This window comes from Grammomys surdaster, unplaced genomic scaffold (genome assembly GCF_004785775.1).
Source record: "Grammomys surdaster isolate TR1022 unplaced genomic scaffold, NIH_TR_1.0 1164, whole genome shotgun sequence".
NCBI lineage: Eukaryota > Metazoa > Chordata > Mammalia > Rodentia > Muridae > Grammomys > Grammomys surdaster.
In genome coordinates this window covers 7,610,391-7,634,418 of record NW_021605583.1, presented here as the reverse complement: position 1 = coordinate 7,634,418, position 24,028 = coordinate 7,610,391, and the positions used below count along the sequence as shown (strand labels likewise).

General features: G+C 43.5%; 1 protein-coding gene across 3 annotated transcripts in view; it reads right to left on the bottom strand.

Annotated features, from left to right (window-relative positions):
- Arhgef12 (Rho guanine nucleotide exchange factor 12) overlaps positions 1-24,028 on the bottom strand; it is a 131,378-nt gene that overhangs the window by 17,459 nt on the left and 89,891 nt on the right. For all 3 annotated transcript variants that reach the window (XM_028783849.1, XM_028783850.1, XM_028783851.1), the window contains 16 exons: positions 23,514-23,606; positions 20,974-21,084; positions 20,684-20,782; positions 17,079-17,121; positions 16,674-16,779; positions 16,122-16,259; positions 15,519-15,551; positions 15,120-15,234; positions 14,141-14,246; positions 12,202-12,414; positions 8,209-8,341; positions 7,758-7,793; positions 7,063-7,217; positions 5,753-5,899; positions 5,068-5,153; positions 2,595-2,720 (listed from right to left, as the gene is read on the bottom strand). In XM_028783849.1, the coding sequence (XP_028639682.1) occupies positions 2,595-2,720; positions 5,068-5,153; positions 5,753-5,899; positions 7,063-7,217; positions 7,758-7,793; positions 8,209-8,341; positions 12,202-12,414; positions 14,141-14,246; positions 15,120-15,234; positions 15,519-15,551; positions 16,122-16,259; positions 16,674-16,779; positions 17,079-17,121; positions 20,684-20,782; positions 20,974-21,084; positions 23,514-23,606 (1,740 nt within the window). The remainder of the gene's footprint in view (positions 1-2,594; positions 2,721-5,067; positions 5,154-5,752; positions 5,900-7,062; positions 7,218-7,757; positions 7,794-8,208; positions 8,342-12,201; positions 12,415-14,140; positions 14,247-15,119; positions 15,235-15,518; positions 15,552-16,121; positions 16,260-16,673; positions 16,780-17,078; positions 17,122-20,683; positions 20,783-20,973; positions 21,085-23,513; positions 23,607-24,028) is intronic.

Below are 24,028 nucleotides of genomic sequence, written 5' to 3'. Positions count from 1 at the left end.
CAAATCAAAACAACCCTGAGATTCCATCTCACACCAGTCAGAATGGCTAAGATTAAAAACTCAGGTGATAGTAGATGCTGGCGAGGGTGTGGAGAAAGAGGAACACTCCTCCATTGTTGGTGGGACTGCAAGATGGTGCAACCACTTTGGAAATCAGTGTGGCGGTTCCTCAGAAAATTGGACATAGCATTACCCGAGGATCCAGCTATACCACTCCTAGGCATATACCCAGAAGATGCTCGAACATATAATAAGGACATATGCTCAACTATGTTCATAGCAGCCTTATTTATAATAGCCAGGAGCTGGAAAGAACCCAGATGTCCTTCAACTGAGGAATGGATTCAAAAAATGTGGTATATTTACACAATGGAGTATTACTCAGCTATTAAAAACAATGAATTCGAGAGGTTCCTAGGTAAATGGATGGAACTAGAAATTATCATCCTGAGTGAGGTAAGCCAATCACAAAAGAACACACATGGTATTCACTCACTGATTATTGGATATTAGCCTAGAACCTTGAAATGCCCAAGATGCAACTCACAGGCCACATGAAGCCCATAAAGAAGGAAGACCAAGTGAGGGTGATTCGGTCCTTCTTAGAAGGAGCAACAAAATACTCAAGGGAGCAAATATGGAGACAAAGTGAGGGACAGAAACTGAAGGAGGGGCCGTCTCAAGACCACTCCACCTGAGTATCTATCCCATGTGCAATCACCAAAGGTAGACGCTGATGTGGAAGACAGGAAGTGCATGCTGATAAGAGCCTGATATGGATATCTCCTCAGAGGCCTTCAAGAGTCAGACATATTCAGAGGCAGATGCTCACAACTAGCCATTGAACTGATCATGGGGTTCTCAATAGAGGAGTTAGAGTGAAGACTGAAGGAGCTGAAAGGATTTGTGGCCCCATGAGGAGAGCAACAATACCAACCAACCACAGCTCCCAGGGTCTAAACCACCAGCCTGGGAGCACTTAGTGGGGGATCCAGGGCTTCAGCTGAATATGTAAAAGTGGAGGGCCCTGCTGGGCATAGGTGGAAGAAGAGAACCTTGACCTCATGAAGGCTGGATGCCCCAGGGGGTGGGAATTTTGAGGGTGGGGAGGTGGGAGTGGGGGGGGTAGATAGAGGTTACATCCACAGAGAAGAAGGAGGAGGGGCGAGGGGATTGGGGGTTCCGAGGGGGTGGTGGGGGATGGGGTAAGGGGACAACATAGGAAATGTAAATAAATCATCCAATAAAAAAAAAAAAAAAAGGATTCTCCACTGAATTTATATAAAAATATAAATCTTTAAGGTGTTCTTATGTAATAAAAAATAAACCTATACGGTGTCCTCCAAGATTCTCATTCTTGGGTGTGTGTGACTCCATTCCCTTGAGTGTGGGTGGAGTCTATTCTAGAATTAGCTTACTATCACTTGATTTAATCAAAAAGAGGAAAAAGCATACCTACTGACTTGGAAAAAAAGCAAAAATCCAACTTTGTCGACTGCTCAAAGGCCACAGGAAGAGAGACAGGTATCTGAGGAGCTAGGACTAGTTCCTGGCCAACAACGAGCCAGAAAGCAGGACCTCATTTTGCATTTACAAAAAAATAAAAATTAATAAATTAATTTTAAAAAATCAGCCATTGGCTTAAACAAGCTTCAGGTGAGGATTGCAACTCTAGAGTACATTTGATAAAATACAAGGGTCCTGTTACACTGTAGCCATACTCTTAAACCACAGAAACTGTGACTGCTGCTTAAAATGCAGCGACAGGGAACAGATGCATGGTGTCCAAATAACTGTATTTATAAAACAGCAGGTGGCTGGAGACAGCCCCGGGCCACAGTTCCAGACTCTTGTCTCCTCCCATCCCTACCCCAGTACTGTTACAATCCTCCGAAGCCTGATAAAAAAAAATACCTCAAACTTAAACAACATGCTTTTCAAAAGTGAGTATGAGCCAGATGGGGTAGCACAGGCCTGTAAACTCATGGCTAGCATGAGGTACAGACAGAGCAAGAAGCCTGGGGAATTTAATAAGACCTTACCACAAAAAGCTATAAAAAGGGCTAGGCCTATAGCTCAGTGGAGAATACTTGCTGAGACCACAGAACAACTGAATATAGCCGTTTCCTAATTAAAACTGGTATGGAAACATGGATATCTATGTCAAATATTTCAATTTTCATATATATTTTTATTATTCATCATTCCAAAAATATCTTTATTTCTTCCAGTAATTTAAGATGCAAAATAAAGCTCTTTTAAAATGCTAACATATTGGGTGGGACTGAAGAGATGGCCCAGTGGTTATGAGCATTGGCTGCTCTTCCAGAGGAGCCAGGTTCAATTCCCAGCACCCATGTGGCAACAGCTGAATGTGACTGCAGCCCCAGGGAATTCAATGGCTTATCAAGACCATGCACATACTTGGTACACAAACATATATTCAGGCAAAACACCCATGTTCATAAAATAAAAACATAAATGAAGGGGGAAATTAATGTTAAAATAGATGGACATTGTAAGTCAGCATTCCTCAAGTTTATCCCATAATTAATATAAAACTTATCGGGGATCATATAACTTGCTCAACTTACTTGCACAAAAGTCTGGAATCGAGAATCCTTTTTCTGACGAGACTTGATCATTTCCAGGGCAAAAGGTTGGTTACTGCAGAATGTGGCCGCAGCCTGTTTCAGCTTCTCCTCCCCTGGTCCACTGAACTGTGACAAGAGCGCAGAGAAAAGAGAAAGAAACACTGAGCATCCGTGAGGCCAAGTAAGATGAAGGCAGCCACGGTCCTTTCGACATCCCAGGGGGCGTTCCCAGATGCAAGAGACAGCTTTGTATGTAGAGGCAGGAGGGATGGCGTCACACTAAGGACTCACCCTGATGCCAGAGGCCATATGCCAATGGTTTTGTGCCAGTAGCCTATAACACATTACCTTTCGGGCTACACTGCTTTCAAATTAGTTAGGGTGACATCTGGAGAGTAAGAGGCACAACATGCCTGGAGTCTGGGGTTCCTAGTTCAATTTCATAGACTCTGACTCCTTTGCAAGAACACTCCTATCGCTCTACAAGGAAATCCACGTGCTAGGAGCGTTCTCTCCTATTCATTGTGAGATGATACACTATCATCACCAGCCGAGTGGAAACGCAAAGAAAATTCCCCACTGCGTCATCTGTGCAGGGACTAGAGGGCCTGGGCACAGATCCATGAACTTGTAAAGCTCTCTTGCAAATATATAACATATGTGCATATATAGTATGCCTCTTACTAGCATCTTGCTCTTGGAAATTTGTTTATAATAATTAATCTGTAGGTTTACTTATGAGGTGGTCTTATAAGTCAAAAAGAAAACTTTTTTGTTGTACACTATCACCTCTATTTTGTTAACTTTTGCTTTAGAGTGGTTCCTAACCTTCCTAATGCTCTGACCCTTTAACACAATTCCTCCTGCTGTAATGACCTCCAACCACAAAATTACCTTCACTGCTACTTCATAACTGTAATCTTGCTACTGTTATGAGTTGTAATGTATGTATCTGTGTCTTCTAATGGCCTTAGGTGACCTCTGCAAAGGGTGATGATCATGACCTACAGGCTAAGAACCACGGCACTGGGCTATCCAGGCTGGCCTCACACGCCCAGCCGTCCTGCCTGTGTCCTGAGTGTGGGTATTGCACATAGAACATCAAAGCTAGCTTTCCTACTACTTTTACACTTGCAAACAAGTGCTTTGTGCTTAGCTAAGAGGGCTTTCTGTACAGTATTCCACATTTCCAAAAGTCTATCATATAGGAAGGCCGTCTATAAAATGTTCTTTTGTAGCGTATCTGTAGATGAACTATTTTCTTCAAGTAGGATACATAAAGTGGTATTCTAACTGTTTGGCCAAAGTGTGTGCTGTCATTCTCTTATGGAGGGATGCTCAGGCTAAGAACGTGGTTCAGTGATTGAACACTTGTGTCACAAGACCCTGACTTCAGTCACTAGCACTGAAAAGTAAATGCTGAAGGATGAGACTGGCAGGTTATTCCTCAGGGACTAGGAACACGAGGAACAGCTGGGTTTATAAAGAAAAGGCTGGGACCCTAGCAGTTCTGTGGTCACCTAGGGACCAAGACTGGGAAAAAAACTCTCTAAACATTCTTTCTCCTCTCTCTTCCCTGCCCTGCCTCTCCTCAATTCAGCACTTGGGAGCAGAGGCAGACAGATCTAGGTGAGCCCCAGATCAACTGGGGCTACAAAGTACCCGGTCAGTCGGGTCTAACTGCTGAGACACTGTCTAAAACAAAACAAACTCCCACAGTTTTTCCACCGTACACTGTGTGACAGCAGAAGCTATGTGTCTTAAATGCCACTGTCTCTCCAACTATACACAGTTTTGTTCACTGTAAGTTGACAATCAGAGGCTGGCAAGATGGCTGAGTGATTAAGAGCCCTTGCTGCTCTTGTGGAGGACTTAGGTTCAGTTCCCAGCAGTCTATAGCTACAGTTCCACGGAATCCAAACTAGATCTAATGCCTTCTTCTCTACTCTGTGAGCATGAGCCATACATATGGTACATACACATCCATACAGTCAAAACAATCATGTACACACAACAAAATAAACCTGTACAGACAGTTAGACAGAAAGACAGGGACAAGTTGACAGTTACGATAGCCTCTGAATTTTTTCCTTATATTGGAAATAAGTTTAAGTCGTTTTCACTACTGACACTTATGAAGTGTAACTGCCTAATATTATACTGTCAGTACCTGTTTAAGATCTGAACAACAGAAGATGGTAAACGTTCTGTGCCATTTCACCTGACAGGATGCATTACTCTTTCTCCTTTAAGACATAAGGAACTAGTGTATCTGCATCTCAATGAGATCAAGCACTGAGTCTGACTACATATTGATTAGAACTAACCAATAAAACAATACTCAGAACACTTTTCAACTTTGCATATTAACTCTACAAAATGGATGTGTTTAGTTTGGACACATTTATTACTTACTCCCAAATTTGATCAAATGTCTATAAAAATATTTAAAAGACATTCTCAATTTCCTTACCCAGATGAGCAGATCCTCTCCGATATGATCAATAACAGAGGTCTCATTCCTTTTTCGGACAGCTTTCATTTGCTCATTCAACCCAACTAAGGGAGGAAAAAAAAAAAAAGGTTAAGTCCAGACTTATTTCAGTTTGAACTACTGGTAGCATGAAGCAGCTACCTTTAGTGGTTTTAAGTTTTCCGAGTAGCATAGCTACCCCAGACTCCCTTAATCTGCACACAGCACACACAGCTCGATCCCAAACGCTCCTCCTGGACACTTAAGGCTCTGTTGTTAGGAGCTAGCACACTGCTGAAAATCATCTACCCATTCCTTTAATTTTACTATTTATAAAATATATTTACATGGATATCATTAGATGTGATATGAATTTTAAAACTACACATAGTAATTGATAGGATTATTATCAAGGGTAATTTTCATTATTTGTGTTTTTCATTTTAAATACTAACTTTAGATTAGAAAAGCCCATATGTATACAAAAGGCCACTTGTACACACAAAGACTTGTATAAAATTATAGGGAAAATATTTAGTCAAAAGCTCCAATCGCCTTTCTTTGCTAGGTCCTCAATAAACTCTGTGAGGTCATTCGTAATGTGCTGTAGAGACACTTTTACACAGTCAGAGTCCTTTCTCTACTGGAAACGCAGACACGACGACCACAAGCCAACTTCTCCTACCATGAAGCTGAAGGATATCTTCCAAGTTTGAGAAGATCTTGCGTAGTTCTGATGGCGACAGAATCCCTTCTCTGGACAATCGCTGATAGAATACTTGGTCCAGAACCTTCAGGGTTCGGACGTGAGCTCTCTCAGTATAGAACAATTCTAGGCAGAGGAGGGGAGAAGGAGATACAGAATGTTGCTTTATTTAGACTCATTCCATGGGACCAAATTAGTCTTCCATTGTTATTAGGTAACAAATGCATTATGTAATAAATTTAATGTTAAGAAAGGATGGTATGTCTCTAAAAACCAAACTGATTCATGAAATTTTCCTACACAGCAGAATAATGAAAAGTATCATTCAAAAATATTTCATATTAGGAAGTTAATTAACAGATACTCCCAAACTCATTTACAATATGAATTTATAACAGCAGAATACAGTAAAATCTAATAACAGATAGCCTTAAGCACTCTTCTAAAGTAATAGTACTTTAATTTTCTGTATTTGCCCATAAAACCTCATTTCTGGAGTCATTGTGTAACTTTACTAAATCTCATTGTCATCAAAAATAAGATATGTATTGAAATCAAGTCATAGTGATAGCAGAGGGTACAGCATACATGTCACATACTTGTTACGTACATGTTAGGGTAACTGTGATGTCAACTTGCCACAACTTAGAACCACCTGGGGAAAGAGTCTTAATTGAGTAAATGCCTGGAACAGGTTAATCTGTGGGTGTATCTGGGGTGGGGTGGTCCTGGTAACAGGCCTACTGTAGGACCCAGCACACCATGGGCAGCACCATCCCCTAGGCAGGGTCTGGGACTGTATAGGGCAGGAGAAGGCTAGATGAGCACAAGAGGAAGGGCACAGGCACCTCACTCTCTCCGCTCCACTGTAGGTGTGATGGCACTGACTCCACTGAGCTCCTGCTTTGAGCCCCCTCAATAATGGCCTGTGACTTGTCCGTGGGTGACCTGAATCCCACCTGTGCTCTCATTATGCCTGTTGCTCAGCTAATCTCCTTAAGCTGAGCTCACTCCTAATAATCTATGCCTACGACATAACCTTAAAGTGTCCCACTGACTTGTTTCAAATTCCGTACCTATAATGTTATGGATCTTCAGGATCCTGAAAGCTAAACACAAATAGGACCATCACTTGTACTGTTTCTACGTAAAGGCTCAAAGGTAACCAATCTGGTTTCATTTTGTCTGTTTAAAACAAAAGGCCAATAGAAGATAAAGCAAATTCCAAGGCTGAGCGATCTGCTTCATTCTTGTAAATCTCTGGCCAGCAGCAGAGTGATTAAACTTACCATTGATCACTTCCTGTCTTTTGATCTCAGACGGCTTCAGTCCCAGAAGCACTTCTCTGCTAACAAGCTGCTGCCAGTTGGGTGGATCTGTCTCCAGGTCATTCTCAAACTGCTCATCCTCACTCTGACTCTCTCCAAAGGCAATGCTGTCAAACCTAAGAAATAAACAGACAATGGGAAACCTGGCTGGGGGCTTCAGGTGGACAAGGGAGACTCACAAGTCTTCTGTGTGTTCATGTGTGTACAGATGTTCATGTGTGTACAGATGCTCATATGTAAGTGTGCACATGGATGTGGAGGCCAGAGGTCTTCAGGTGTCACCCCTGACTGCCCTTCACTTTATTCCTTGTGATGGTCTTGTCATGTCTGACTTCTCATATGGGTATTCACCATCTGAACTGAGACCCTCACACTTTAACAGCTGAGCAATCAGCCCAACCTCATGAGCAAACATTTATTGTAAACCAGGCGGACGTCTGCGTCTGATTCAGCACTGAGCCTACGACACTCTCCTCTCCTAGGAAACGGCTTCTTCCTGTATGTACACTTGCTTGTTGCCCTCCAATGGTCTGGGTTTACTGAGAGCTTGCCTTTACACTCACAGACTATGGACAGGGTTTCTTTCCTTTACGTGGAGTTAGGACTTTATAGGGGAGAGGCTCTATTTAAATGAAAGCTACTTAAGATTTACTTACTTTCGAAAGGGTTTTGGGGTTCCATGTTCTGGCACCCTAAAACAATAGAGAATAAGGAATCACAGGAGAGCAAAACAGAGACCAAGAAAGACAGACTCAGCTGGACAGTGGCAGTGTACACCTTTAATCCCAGCACTCAGGAGGCAGAGGCCGGTGGATTTTGAGTTTGGCAGTTTGAGGATAGCCTGGTCTACAGAGCAAGCTCCAGGATAGCCAGGGCTACACAGAGAAACCCAGTCTCAAAAAAACAAAAACAACAATAAATAAAAAACAAAAAAGAAAGATGTACCCAAGATACAGAAGTTATTTAACATAACAAAATTTTTTTTAGTAGGATTTAATATTTACTACCAACAAGACTTTCTATCTAAACAATTTAAGAGGAAGCGCTGCCATACGGTAAAAGGGATAGGTCAAGAACGTAAGCCATGCACCAAGCTCTATGAATTACCTCTCCACTTCACACTCCTCCTCCTGCACTTGATCTAACAAAGGAGGGGGGAAGTCAAAAACAGTGTTAGGGACGCGAGGGGTGCTGTCCAGGCAGTCTCCAGGTGCCAATGCTTCTCCAACTTGTTTTGCTCCTAAGATAACAAAAGTCAGAGTCACTAACTGTCTAAAATAAAACAGCAATAGCAATAACCAAAACATCTAATCAATTCCCCAGAACTTTAGCCTAAATCATAGCCACCTTCTATTTAAATAGGCTAGAGAGAATAAAAAATTAGCATATAAAAATCTCCAAATGCACTAACACACAAATGGGGAAAATATTTCTTTTTTTTTTTTGAGATACTATGTGGCCCGTAGCTGGCCCTAAATTCCCACAGATCTGCCAGCTTCTGTGTCCTGAGAGATGGGATTAACAGCATGCACCTCCATGCCTGACAAGAAAATCATTTTTAAAGTATTCTCTTTAAAACGCAGGGCAGAGGCGCTGCAGCGCTGAGATGGTGCGGAAGGTAGGTAGGTGCTTGCACGCACCAGATGACCCGAGGCTGACTCTCGAATGAGGCAGAATCCCAACTTCTACAAGGTCTCTGAATTCCACACATGCCCTCCCTCGATCTGGGGAGAGGTGGAATCTTTGTCTTCGGTTATATATTCTCTGCTGAGGCCCCTAGGCTCCGAGGTCACACAGACGGCCCTGGTTAAACTCAGGGAGCCACAGAACAAATGACTAAACATGAGGAGAGGCGTGGTGAGTGGAGACAGGAGGGAGGCAGGCAGGAAGGAGACGGTCAAGACGCGAGGTGCACATCAATGAAACTATGAAAATTAATCTTTAAAAGGCAAGACAAGCAGCATGTCCTGTGACGGGGAGCAGCCGCCTCCTGCCTCCTCCTTTCTCATTTCTGATGCCAGCTGTTAGAGTGGACCAATTCCAAGTAACACTGTTTATCATCTCTCTCTCTTTCTCTAGGCATTCCGCTCCCCCTCTGCCCCTTCCAGGGCTTGATGGTTATGTCAGCACTGGTTGGGTAATGAGGCATTACAGAACTCCAACCATGGAGCCATTTTACTACATCAAGGAGAACATTAGCTCTCGTGTATCTCAGGCTAGGGATTTAATGTCCATATATTTCCCTTTCCTATTCTCCTTACACTTCTAATCTGTGGTCTCAATGAAATTCTAAATGCTTGGAAACCAATCGACTATATTTTCATTATACGGCCGTATGCATACTGTCAAATACAACCTGCGGCACAGATGCAGACTGTCCCTGTCGGGTTAAGAAGTATGCTGGTCTGAGTATTTTCTTTCTTACTGCCCCCATTTATGCAAGTCCTTGGCTACTTAACATAGGGTGCTTCTTACACTAGAGTCACACTCTATCAGCTGCGTGCGTGCGTGCGTGTGTGTGTACGAGTGTGTGTGTGTGTGTGTGTGTGCAAGATATACACGTACAAGTCAGAGGACAACTTGCAGAAGCTGCTTCTCAGTCAGCCATGTGGGGGTCCAGAGATCCAGCTCAGGTGGTCGGGCTTGATGGCAAGCACCTTACCTGCTGAGCCAGCTTACCAGCCCTCATTTTGTTACTGACATAGGGTCTCGCTATGTAGCCCAAAGTGGCCCATGTCCCAATTTCTGGGAGTAGATGCATGTGCCACAGCATTTAGATTGTTTCATGGTTCAAAACTGACTTACTTTCTTAACAATTGTTTTTCTTTGTACTCCTAAATCTTTTCCTTTATTGGCAAAGTAATATAATTTTCTCATGTCTCAGTTTTTTTCTTCTACCTCATACTACCAACTGCTTGAGACTCCTCCTTCATTTCTGTGTGTGTCGTGTAGGTGTGAGTGGGTGTTTCTATGTTACTGGTTCAGTGGCTGTGTCACCGTCACTGCCTTTGCTACTCTTCCGTGCTGTCTCCTGCATCCCAGGACTGACTTTAACTCTTTTCTCAACGTGCAGAAGTATAGCCTCAAACACTACAGGAGGAGTGAGGCGTTTCAGTTAAACTTTATATGATTACATATCTGAAAATGTCTTTGTTCATTCTTCCTTTTTGACAGACAATTTAAGATACACAATTAAAAGTAAAAGCCATTTTCTTGCAGAAAGCCAAAAGCTGTGTTCTTTTCTATTCCACCACTCAGTATTCCAAGGAGCAACAGATAAACACGATTCTCGCTTTCTCTCTCACTCTCTCTCTCGCTCTCAAGCTTCCAGGATTCCTCATCGATTAAGTAACACGTTATTAGCAGCGGCTGGTTCTCCTCTCCCTTTCTAGTAAAAGTGCACGTTATTCCCAACTCATGGAACCCTTCCCTACTTTCTCTGCCCCTCCTCCACCGTCTCTGCTGCCTCTGAGGAAGAGATAGGATCTCTCTCGAGTCCCCATGATTTCTGGGGTTCTGTTGTAGTTCTGTTGTTGTTTTTAATTCTTACATGCACTGGAAAACAGTACTTTCAGGGATTCTACACACAAATAGCCCTTTAAATACTGGCAACTGTAGTGATTTAAAAACATGTTCATAAACTTGATTCTCCTTCAGGAATGGACTCTGGTCTGTCTCCCCGGAAGTATGGATGACTTGGTGACTTGCCTCTAACTGGCTCAGGTGACAGCAGAACTCTGTTCTTGTCCCCTCCTTTACATCAGTCTAAAGAGTCAGCTATGGCATCCTGGAACACTGGAGCAACTCCTGAGAGAGTCCATGCTGAGGCTCCATCTGAGCGGTCCTGAGGAGGATGCTCCCTGCCCTCCTCAGAGACCTCAAGTTAGAGCCACTTAGCCAGGCAGCTACAAGGTCTTCGCTCACAAACAGATGGGATACTTTCTGCACTGTGCCACTAAACCTGGTGATTATCACACAGCAATTATAACAATATTCTACTATATTTTAACTTTTAAGTAACATTTATCTCAGAAATACTTTTGTGGGACTCTATTCTTTATCATTTCTTTAATGTTCCCAAGTGTACTACTTTAGAGGCATTTTTAAAGTTCTTGTGCATTATCAGAATTAAGCTGTTCCTCTAGGGGTTTTTATGTCACTGTCTAAATGTTTGGAGCTGTGTGTTGCCTTATGCCTTAATCCTAACAAGCAAGTGTTTCTAGGAATGAGGAATGACATTCATGTTTAAGAATGAAAAACTGTATAGCTGACTTAGCTTTTTTTTTCCCCCTTTCCTACTGTGTGGAAATAGCTCTGGTCCAAATATTTGATCTGGACAAATTATCATTAATGTTAAAAAAATACCGTCTCCAGGGTCTCATGTTTATAGATTTTCTTTAAAATTTATCTGGGGCCCATCATGATAAAATAAAAGTGTTTGCTGCCACCCTGGCAGGCTGAGTTTGATCCTGGAACTCACACGGTGGAGGGTGCATCTGATCAGCTAGGTGACACACCTCAAGGTACCGTGCGCCCAGTGTGCCTTCCTTCCTGAGCAGCCTTCTTCTCCATCCCTCCCTTAAGTTTGTATCAAGTGTTTTCATTAAGCCCCAACTCTGCTTCCTTGAGAAAACACAACACGTATTTGCCAATAACAACTAGCCAGTTTCCTCAATTCCCCTTATCTTTTATTTCCTGGAATGAAGGAATTTTCCAACTTTTACTGGTATTGTGTCTTCTCTTCTTATTTAGGGACAGCCTCCAAGTGTGTGCCTGGATGGCCTTGAACCTTCGATCCCTCTGCTTCTGCCTCTTGAAGATGACTCTTGCTGTATCACCTCCCCCAAGGGCTCCTCATTTTGTGACTTTCCTCATGCATCTTATAAGCCTCAAATGGTAGCATCTGTGCATAGTCAACTCCTCTAGAATTCAGGCAGTGTTTTGGAATTTTGCTTTTTAGGAAAATAAAAAACTATCATTCAGCATATGTCCATATAGAATACTAATATTTAAATCAAACGAAACTGGGATCCACTTTCAATTAAAATCTTCCATTTCTCCAAACATTTCTTCCATTGTTTACTCTAATGCATGACTCACCTGTATCAGTCTCTCTCCCTCCCTCTTGGGAAAGAGCAGCCACTGAGGTGGCAGAGGACGTGGAACTGGCAGACAGGTACCCAGTGTCTGTTCCTTCATTGGCTACTCCACTCTGGCGCAACTTGGCAGGGTCCTGAGGCTCAGGACTCACAGACGACGGTGTAGACAAGTGCTTCGGGTGGCGTAGCTTCTGTATCTCCATGGCCCTGCCAACTGAACAGAGAGCAGCGACAACGGTCAGGGGTGCACGTGGTCAGGGGCGCACATGCTGCAAAGTGGTGGAGAGGAGGGAAAGGGGTGGGAGGAAATATCTGAGATCATCCACAGTCATTACACACGGCAAGAAACAGGGAGGGGAGGGAAGGGGAGAGCAGAGAAGGAAAGTAAGAGAGATGGAGTAGGGGAAGAAAGAACACAGGAAGAGAAGCTGGCGAAAGCATCTGCAGTGGAGGCAGAGGGAATGCTAGCAGACAGTTTTATCTTCTGTAAAAACAAAGATGCAGCCTTTATCTGTGAGGGTTCTCCCCCTGCACTTTTCCCTGTGTATTCACAATGTCACCACTGGAGCACAGACTGTAAAAACAAAGACGCAGCCTTTACCTGTGAGGGTTCTCCTTTACCTGTGAGAGTTCTCCTGTATCTGTGTGAGGGTTCTCTTTTACCTGTGAGGGTTCTCCTGTATCTGTGAGGGTTCTCCTTTACCTGTGAGGGTTCTCCTTTACCTGTGAGAGTTCTCATGTATCTGTGTGAGGGTTCTCTTTTACCTGTGAGGGTTCTCCTGTATCTGTGAGGGTTCTCCTGTATCTGTGAGGGTTCTCCTGTATCTGTGAGGGTTCTCCTTTACCTGTGAGGGTTCTCCTGTATCTGTGAGGGTTCTCCCCCTGCACTTTTCCCTGTGTATTCACAACATCACGGCTGGAGCACAGTCTGCCCTGTTCCTTACTCTTGCTCACATCAGGTTCTCTCAGGCCATCTCTTCTGCCACCTTACACCTCTGTGCAGCCCGAATCTAAGTCCATCTCCTTCTATGGAGATTCCCCTGACTGTCACAACTTCTGACCCATGCTACTGGCACTCGCAGGAGGACTCTCCATGTCCTGGAGACTGCTCTCCAACTGAACTGTCAACCCAGCTCATCAGAATCTCAGATGAGAAGCACAGCACAGGCTGCTATCTTCACAGTACCACCTCTATCTCTGCTGCCACCCTGTCTGGCGGTCTGATCTCTCTCTGCAGATGGATGCGGCAGGCTATCAGAAAAAGCACAGTGGACACATGGAAACCACAGAAGTACGGAGAGAGTGAATAGCAGTAAGTACAAAGAGATTACACAAGTCATGGTGGAGTGATCCATGACCGTGTGTGTGTGTGTGTGTGTGTGTGTGCGCGCACGTGTGCACGCACAGGTCTGAATGAAACAACTCTGAGCACCATTTACATTTCTCAGTCAAAGTCCACAGTCTGTTTAAGACACAGCCTCCTGCTCACCTGGAACCTAGTACGTAGGTCAGGCTAGCCGGCCAGGGATCCACGTGTCTCTGGAGTCTCAGATTCCAGCTACCACGTTAGGTATTTCCCCCTCAGCATGGGTTCTACAGATTGACTGTCTCTTCTAAGAGCTTTACCAGCTGAGCTAGCTCCCTGGCCCAGCGCTTTTTTTTTTTTTTAACTGAGTGAACATCAGTTGAACAGGCATGCATGAAACCAGAGACGAGAAGCTAGGGCAGGCGTGAGCAGGCACACGTCGCTGATAAGGATGTCCACAAGAGATAATACAGCACCATGGGTGAGCTCCGTTCAGGAACAGCACTGGGAGAACAAGGCGCAGTGCAGCTTCAGCTGCACCAGCGGCAGGGCAGCTGCCTCCAGCTACGCACCCCTGACCAAACTGACTTCTGAGGAAAGGCAGCAAGGAACAGCGCCACAAGCCTTGACTTACTTGCACTGTTGTCATGGCGGCTTGGTCTTCTAGGGGGTCCCAAAATGCTGGGGAATCCTCTTCGCTTCCCTTTTTCTTCACCCTCTCTATCTTTCTTCATGCTTTGCTAAATTCAAGGTACAATTACAGTAAGTGAACAGTAGGTCTTGTTGTTGCTCTCAACTACAGCAATGGGATTCTCATGGCCAGTTAAAAGGAAACAGTGAAATATTCATAAAAGAACCACGGCACCAATAGCCGTGTGTGAGCCTCACACTCAACATGCCTGATTTTTCATCTTTGCATTTTTTGGTGCGAGACAGCATCTGATGTAGTCCTGGCTGGCCTTAAGCCCACTATATAGACAAGGGTGACTGTGAGCTCTGGATCTTCCTGCTTGTAACTCACAAGTGCTGTTAGTACAGGCCTGCACTACACACTCAGCTCTCAACAGAAACAATACTCTTAGAAAATAAGAAGCCAATTTCCAGACACTTGCTGACAAACATTTACATGTTTGTCAAGAGACTGTTTTACAGTATCATCCATCCATTCAGCACTCTCACAGTATGTGAGGGTGCCGTGCTGAAAGCTAGGGGCGTAGTCATGAGGGACATTCAACACTCTCACAGTATGTGAGGGCACCGAGCTGAAAGCTAGGGGCGTAGTCATGAGGGACATGTGGGTCTTCACACATCTTTAAACTCTAACAAACTTTAAATAAAACTTGATAATTACTGAGATGGGCACCCTGAGGTCGAAGTCTAAGGCACTAGTTTGTAGATGACAGGCATATACACTTCACATTACCTAATAATAAGCTTCTCTATGTGTGGACTTCTCACTAGACATTTAGTTCTTGGTAAGAGAAACCAAGTTACACCTGTCATGATCCTCAGTGCTGATATGCTAGCTTAGTAAATGCTGGGAAGGAAGGAAACCCTGTCCGCAAATGTGTAGAGACAGCGAGGCAGTCCGTCTATCATCACCCCAACCGCACCTTGATCTTCGGAAGGAAGCCAATTCGACCTCGCTTGTGCTCCAGGTTCCGAGGTTCTTTCACTTTGACTCCCAAGTGCTTCATATACATGAGAATGACGTATTGCATAGTGGAACTGGAGGAGAAACCATTACAGACAGACAGTAAGAGTTCAGATGTGGGAAAGAGGGTCAGAATAAAGACATCAAATGATTCCTAGCGGCCCAGTGATGGGAATTAATCAAGGCAGAAACTACAACACTGTACACAAACCGATTCTATTCACATGACACTAGAGTTACGAGTCAAATAAAAAACGGGCCACCAGAGGGAGCCTACAGTCTATATATGAAGTTAAAAGAAACTGTCATTTTAGAGCAGATAGAAAATACAGCTCTACTTGCGGTGGGAGCATATTACCTCCTGTCTTCTTCTACAGCCTGAGCAGTCATCCTAAAAACAAAAATATTTTAAAATGAAATAAATACAATTGGAGATGGTCTATCATAAGTCAGTGGTACATTTGGAAATGATCTATCTGCAAGTCACATGGTATAAGGCCCTGGGTTCAATCCAAGGTACCATCAAAAAAGATCAAAGAAACATACACATTTAATCAGAGATTTGCTATTTAAGCTCAGACACCTGAAACAACAGAGAAGAACTAAGTGTTTTGGGTCCTGTCTACATCCAGAATAAAGTACTCAAAGAGCTCTACTCCACAAGGGTCCCTCCCCGCCATCTCACAGCCGTGACATTAGTGATCGGGTTCTACGGCTGCGAGTCTTTCCCAAGGCCTGTGAATCAAATTCACCTAACGCTTATCACTGACTACAACTGTTGAAGTTACTCATTAACCAACACTCAGAAAAGAGAAGGCAAGAACATTAAACTAACAGGAAAAAATTCTGTTTCCGAGTGTCATGACAAATAATTCTCCATGTACAATCTGACTGCTCTGACAGGTCTGCTTAAAAAGCGCTCCAAGCAAAAGCAGCATCTCTGCACGAGGTTCTGACTTACAGTACTTCTTCAATTTTGGTGACAATCTGCTCCGCACATGCCCGCTCCTTCTCCAGACTTCCCCGGTCCTTGTCTCGCTCTGCGTCAAGCTTTGTCAGCTCACTCTCGGCCAGCGTCAGTCCCATGCTGCGTTTCTGTCTAAATGCGTTAGGGAAAAATATCTCAGCAGAGAGCAAACTATCTCCTTTTAGATGTCTAGACAGCCCTACCTACAACTGACTAGGGACAGGCAGGATGTCCTGTTTCCTACTTTGACCCAGCAAGTCTGGGCTCTAGTGGTGGTCAATGCTTTTGACACATGTCTAGAAGGAACACACTCTGCAGAGATGCCGCCCTGAGCCGTCTCCCTGCTGAAAGGGCATGAACGGAGGCGACAGACTCCCCATTCAGCCTGACTTCAGTTGCCCATTATGTCTAGTAACAGGGCTAAGGCCATACGGTTCACATAGTGTGGGCTGAAGTACTTCATATGTAGCTTTTCCTATTAAAAAAAAAAAGAAAGACAAATAACTCACCATGAGCATACCGAGTTTTCTTTAACAGTAAACTTACCGGAAATCCTCCAAGTGTCTCTGAACTTCAGGCTGGACTCTCTCCTGCATTGTCTGAATGTAGTGGCGATGCAGATCCTCGGGCAGAAGCTCGGGTCTTCTCTTTTCTGCATAAAGAAAGGGAATGAAGTGATCTAAAGCTATGGCCCATGCAACCTGACACTGGCAACACAGTGACATTGCGCAGTACACACTGAGCTTACTACACCAGGGAACTTACTTAGCGCAGTTACTGCACTTCCTGTCAGAACCCAGACCTTGTCCTTTCAATGTATTAGACTCTCTTTCAGCTGTGATTCACATGATTAAAGTAGCCTGACTAAACTAACAGAAAACAGCGGAACTGAGGCGAGCCACACTTTGATGGAGACGTTAATCTTCGGGGATGTGGGTGCTTCAAACTTACCCAGATCCACGGAGATTTCCTCAGGAACGGAAACTTTCAAGTGCTGAAACAATGCAAAGAAAGTTAGAACTGCACCAGAGACTTCTGGGAGAGACTGAGGAATGTGTGTAAGTTTATCCTAAAGGTGTTTCACAATCCAGCCATTCTTGCTCATCCAAGAGTCACAGCCCTGGACCGGTCTACTGCTTAGACATGGAAATAAACTCTTCCCAGAGTTCTGTTAGGAAGAAGTAACTAGCCATTTTACTGGGCAGAGGAATGAACGCTTCAGTACCACTCCACGTAAACATCTGAGACTGGCTTACTAGAAACTCTGGTCAATATAACCAGTTACGCATTACTTGAAATAATACAGGTAAACCTAAACAATGCGCCCACTACATAGGAAAACCTGACTCGTGTAAGCATGGTTTCCATGTCTGCATCTGAGACTCTTATCCTAAAGACCATGTGATTCTCAGTAATTTTCTTAGGTGAATGTTTAAAAATCTCAACAGTATACTCCCAGTGAAAAAGTATTGGATGTCGAGTTCTGGATGTCATGTTGAGTCTTAAATCTCTAGTAACCATCTGTAGTCCCTGCAGCAGAACTAAGGCAACTCTCTTAGGACACACTTCTTTCTACCCAGGATTTGTCCCCATAAGCATGTGGACTTTGGTCGTTATCAGACTATAATGTTCTTTACCCAACAACTTAACAGAAAGTCTTATTATTTTGTATTCAGAGGAAATATCTTGGTTTTTAATAGTAATTTTATACTGTATACCTATTAAAAGTCATATACTTCCTAAATTTAAATAATTCTTATAAATATCTAAAGTTCTAAATTGGAAAAGAATTCAGTGTTAAAATATTATGAGACCATTACATAATTTATTTTGGTGTGTGTATGTGATGTGTGCACACATGTGTAAGTGTGTACACCTGCCCACGTATGCATGCATCTGTAAAGGCCAACGCTGGCTACCTCTCTACCTTAGTCTTTTGACATAGGGTTCTCACTGAACCTGGTACTCACTGACTCTATTAGCTTGGCTGGCTGGAGAGTCCCTGGAATCCTTGTGTCCTTATTTTCGCTCTTAGCGCTGGGATTACAAGTGTGCACAGCCACGCCTGGCTTCTTATGTGGGTGCAAACATCTAATTCAAGTACTTAGCCTTGCACAACAAGCACTTTACCGCTGAGCAAGCTGTCTCTGGCCCCTAAGAAGAGTGAAATGGCAAGACATGTTCATACATGTTTATAATCCCAACACTTGGGAACCAGGGAAGGGAGAATCTTAAGCCTGCGGCCTGCCTGGGCTAAAAGACTGTTTCAAGGAAATGGAAAAAGGAAAAATATGAGAAACAGAAAAAAGAAACATTCTTTTAGCACAAGTACAAAAAAATACATGTGGGGTAGCGGTGCAGCTCAGTAACAGAACCTTTTAGCACACCAAGACAGGGATGTGATTCCAGCACCACAAAGAAATCAAATAAAAACCAACTCATTTTATGGATATGAGTAAAATAATTTTGACTTGTCACATGAAAGAAGAATCAACACATTAACATGAATTCTTCTAAAACTTTGCTGCTGACACAGATCACGAGCAGCCAACAGGCAGGTGTACAGTATGAGGGAAGTCTGTGATATATCTAGTTAGTTTCTTTCTCCACGCTTTACACTCTTTCCAGGAAAACAGCAGGGTCAGAGCTGGGCTGGAGACATGGCTCAGTGGTTAAGAGCATGTGCTGACCTTGCAGAGTTCAGTTAGGACCTGACCCTGTCTTCTGTCATCCACAATCACTGACACACAGAAGGTACATTACCCTCACACACAACAAACATACGCGTAAATAAAAAATCAGTGAAATGAAAAGCAAAGTCTTCAGTTGAGGAATCTTGGAGAGAAGAGATGGAGACTAGAGTCTAAAGCAGTCACCTAAGAGAACAAGTGTGAACAGACGGGGCTGGAAACGTGCAGTGTTTGCCTAGCACTTATGAAGCATGGGCGTCATCTCAGCACCTTGTAAAGCACCTCATAAAACTAGCTATGCTTGCACATGCCTTTAATCTCCGCAGTTAGGAAACAGAGGCAAGACAGTAAGTTTAAGGTCATTTTCAGTGACAAGTTGAATTCATGGCTGGCATGAAACCCTGTGCAAAACTAAAGGGATAAAGAATGGGGGAGGGGTGGGATGACTAGAGATGTCCCTACAGTCGAGTGCTCGCTAGATAAGCAGGAAGACCTGAGGACCTGAGCTCCATCTACATAAAAGCAGGGCACAGTGGTGTGTGACCGTAAGCGAGCACTAGGCAGGCAGACACAGGAGGATCCCTGGAGCACGCTGGTCAGTGAATCTAAGTTAATCACTGAGCTGAGATTCAGTGAAAGACAGGGTTTCAAAATAATAATATGGAGGGCCAGAGAGATGGCTGAGCAAGTAAGGTATTTGTTATCAAGCCTAAAACCTGAATTCAATCCCTGGGACCCACACGGTGGAAGAACTGACTTCCACCGGTTGTCCTCTGACCTCTATACTCACATCTTAGCCCAAGTGCACACGCAACCACACCGATAAAAGCTAACTATAATAATAATAATAATAATAATAAGAAGAAGAAGAAGAAGAAGAAGAAGAAGAAGAACATAAGTTGGGAAACAATAGAGAAGACACCTGACGTTGGCCTCTGGCCTACACGTGTATATGCAGATGTATGTATGCACACACATACACTAAGGAAACAATGTCTTTTAAAAGACCAAACAAAAAATGGTGAAGGGAAAAGGGACAAGCAACAAGACATTCAAGGAAGTGTTATAGGCTATTATTTACCCTTAGTTAGCAATGCTCATGATAAAATTTAGCTTAAAAGTAAGACTTAAACAAGTTTGTATGGTGTATGTATGTACTGTGCACACACATGCACATACAAAGCACATGAGTGGATGCTGGAAGACAATGCAGTATCTTCTTCCATCACTGCCCACCTTACTGTTTGTGATGGGATCCCTCACTAAACCTCAAGCTCAATGACTGGCCAGACTTCCTGGCCAGCAAACCCCCAAGATCCTCTTGTCTCTGTCTTCCCAGGATCCAGCTTCTCATGTGGACCCTGGGGATCAAACTTGGGTCTTCATGCCTGTGTGGTAAGCACTCTACCAACTGAGCCATTTCCCTAGCGTTTCCATTGGTAAAACAAAGGGCTACGATTTGCTGATTTCAGTGTGCAACCTTTTCTACCACTTTTTGGCTAAATCTGTATTTCTAATGTTCAAAGGGGCCACTCAGAATTCAAATATCCAAGTATCATCCTTTGGATCCATATACATATGTGTCTATCATCTCTATTATGTTTTTCATTTCCCAACCTAATCGTGTACATATAAATTGCCAAATATACATATATAGTCCCTAAACTGTATTGTAAGAATTCACATACCAAAAATTAATTTAGAAATTATTTTCAAGTCAGTCAAGTATAATCAGAAACTGAGATACAATATGTACACCCAAAAGCATGATATACTTCAACAGCATGGTTAGGAGACAGGAAATCAAGGTCAATAGGGCAATGGATGCACTGAAGGAAAGAACCCAGTATTAACTCAACAACTTACTGCAGATCGGTCCAAGAAGAACTGATGAAACTCCAGGAAGACCCGCCGAGTCTCCTTGGAGTTTGTCTGCTTATACAGGTCTGAGTAGAGATAACAGAGCTGTCATGGGAAAGAAATGGAAAAGACACAGTGAAAACACACGAAAGGTGATGATCCAGTGAATCACATTTGAAATGCCTATCCTTCTAGGTTTAGAAAATACGCCTGTCTACTTGTTTGTCAGATGAAAAGCTCTCGGGCTATGAATCAGTATGTGGATGCCCAATCAGGTGAACTGTAGGATGCATTACCAAGGTTGCAGGGTCAAACTGTGAGACCACATGGTGTAAGAAAGCAGCCAAGTGAGCGGGACGAGACTTCAGCAGTTCAATGCTCTGGAAACAGCTGCACTGTCCGTTGATCTAGAGGGAAATGATAACTCGTCAGTAACTCTGGAAAACTGAGTTAAAGCTGCACTTGTAAGGACAACTGAACACAGCCATCAGAATTTCACATTGACCTTCTGTAATGGCTTCCATCTGGAAGGATGGTGGCTGAGGGCTTAGCTCCCAACTGAAGGTGCAGTTGACAAGTGGTGGGAACCTGAGGAGGTGGCCTTGGTGGATGGAGGAAGAGGATACTAGAAAGTGCTTTTGAGGGGTCTGTTTCATTGCTGGCCCCTTACTGTTTCTGTCTGTCTCTCTTTAGGGGGGAGGGTGTTTCTGATTTTGTTTTTTTGTTTGTCTGTTACTGTTTCCTGTCTTGTTTTGGTTTTTTGGTCTAGCAGTCCATGCTACCAAACCCATGGTCCTCATGCCTCTGCCTCCCAAGTGCTGAGCTTACAAGCTTACTTACTATCTTCCTTATGGTTTTTTTTCTTATCTTTTTGTAAAAATTCAGATATTAGGGCTAGAGATGACCTAGCAGTTAAGAGCACTTGTTGCTCTTACAAAGGACCTGGGTTTGCTTCCTCTGTTAACTCCAGATCCAGGGGTTCTGGAGCCCTCTTCTGGCCTCTGTAGCACTAGGCACACACAAAGTACATAAACACATATCCCACCCAAACACTTGGATACATGAAATAAGTAAATGAGTAATTGAAAACCTCCAGCTGTGGTGGCACTCATCTGTAAGAAGTCCGGCAGCCCTACAGCTGGATGGGAGACAGGACGTGGAAAACTGACCCAAACTGCACAAGCAGCACAATGGCGGAAAGAGGAAGGGAGGCTCTGCCTCAAGACAAGGTGTAAGGAGAGAACCACCCAAAAGTTTTCCCTGACCTACACATGTGTACTGTGTCATGTGTGCACATGTGAGTACACACTTGCACATCCACATATATACTAAATAAATGCTAAATAAAATTTAAAAGACTGACCTGCCATGGCTGGCCATAATACTGGTCATAATACTGGTTGTCATGATTGGTCCCAGTAACACAAGACCAATTCAATATTCTAATATTAATCAATGTAATCTGTCTTATTAAGAGAGTAAATCAGAAAAACCAATCACCCTAAGTCATTCAAAAAAATTCAACATCCAGTTAAGATTTAAAGAAGGAAAGAAAGAAAAAAAGAAAACTCTCATCAAGCTAGGACTATTTTTTAGCTTATACCTCTTAACCTAATTAAAAGCATGTACAAAACCAGCTGTCAGCCGCATATTTAAGCAAGAAAAACTCAGTGTTTACAAAATAAGAGAGCTGTATAAAGCAAGGGCTCTTCCAAACTGACTCAGCCTCAGGCTGGGAGTCCTAGTCAGCACAATACAGGCAAGAACAAGAAATAAGGGATACACAAAGTAGAAAGAAGAAAACACAGAGCACATCACTAAGAAACAATATGATAGCTTTTTTAAAAATTACAAAAGTATTCTTTGTTATTTCTGTTTTTGAAACTAAAGCAATGTAGCCAGCGCAGGTTAGCTCCAAACTCATGATCCTCCTGCCTCCTAAGGGTTTCAAACACTTCTGTCAAAAACTAGAAACTGAGAATGGTGGTACACAGCAGTCATCCCAGCACCTGGGAGATGAAGGGAACGTGGAAGTTCAAGGTCAGCCTCAGCTACATTCAGAGTTTTAGGCCAGCCTGGGCTACATGAGGCCATACCTCAAAAACCTTTCTAATACAAGAAAGAAAGAGAGAAAGAAAGAAAGAGAGAGAGAGGGAGAGAGGGAGAGAGGGAGAGAGGGAGAGAGGGAGAGGGAGAGGGAGAGGGAGAGGGAGAGGGAGAGGGAGAGGGAGAGAGAGAGAGAGAGAGAGAGAGAGAGAGAGAGAGAGAGAGAGTCTCGACAGGCAGTGGTGGCGCACGCTTTTAATCCCAGCCCTTGGGAGGCAGAGACAAGCAGATTTCTGAGTTCGAGGCCAGCCTGGTCTATAGAGTGAGTTCCAGGACAGCCTGGGCTACACAGAGAAACCCTGTTTCGAAAAACCAAAAAGAAAAAAAAATTAAAATAAAACAAAAAACCCCAAACCCCTCCCCCAAAAAAAGTTCCTATAAATATTCACTGAATTTAGCAAGACCACTGGTTAAAAAGACAGGAGCTGGGCTAATGACATTCCTTCCACCAGTGACTAACTAGGATTTGTAAACTTTATTTTTAAGTATCATATCCAGTAACATCCCACCCCAAGAAGATGAAAAATTCTCAAGTACCCATCAAATGAGCCCACATCTACAGTCTGCAGTGTCAGTTTCTACTGTTCAAAGCTAAAAGCAGCCCAAAGTGCTGGGCTTTTACGATTCACCTTTGCATCACTAACAAGACTTATCTCAACTTCCAAAGAGCGGCTATCGAATCAGACATCGTACAAAGCTGATCGTGTGTTTTCTGACAGCAAGGCCGTACCTGCTCGTGCTCAGTGCCAAAATCATCATCCTCTGCTCCGATAATGTGAGGGGCGCCACGGGTGGAGGGACTGCCGACCAGCGACTGCGTGTCCTAGTAACGACAGAGGCAATCTGAGCTCAAAGACAAGGGCAGAATGAAACCCCACTACAGACCTGGGAATGGCAGCTGACACCTATAATCCTGCACTGGGAGGCAGAGAAAGGAGAGCATTTCAGATAAAGAAATGCATGGCTGGCTTCTTCCATGGAGTTCCATTTTATTATTGTCTTTGAAATGCTTTAGTTTCTAAGTATTGGTTCTCAAATATTCAAAGTCAGTGTGCAGAAGAGCACTGGCTGTTCCTCAGAACAGGTCAGTGTATGTGTGGGTGTATGTTGGAGGGGCTACATTTCCCTGAGACTAATAAACCATCTTTGCTCACCGCACCTTTGCTCACAGCAGCCACATTTTTAAAACTTCATTCATTCATTCATTCATTCATTCATTCATTCATTCACACATACTCACACCAA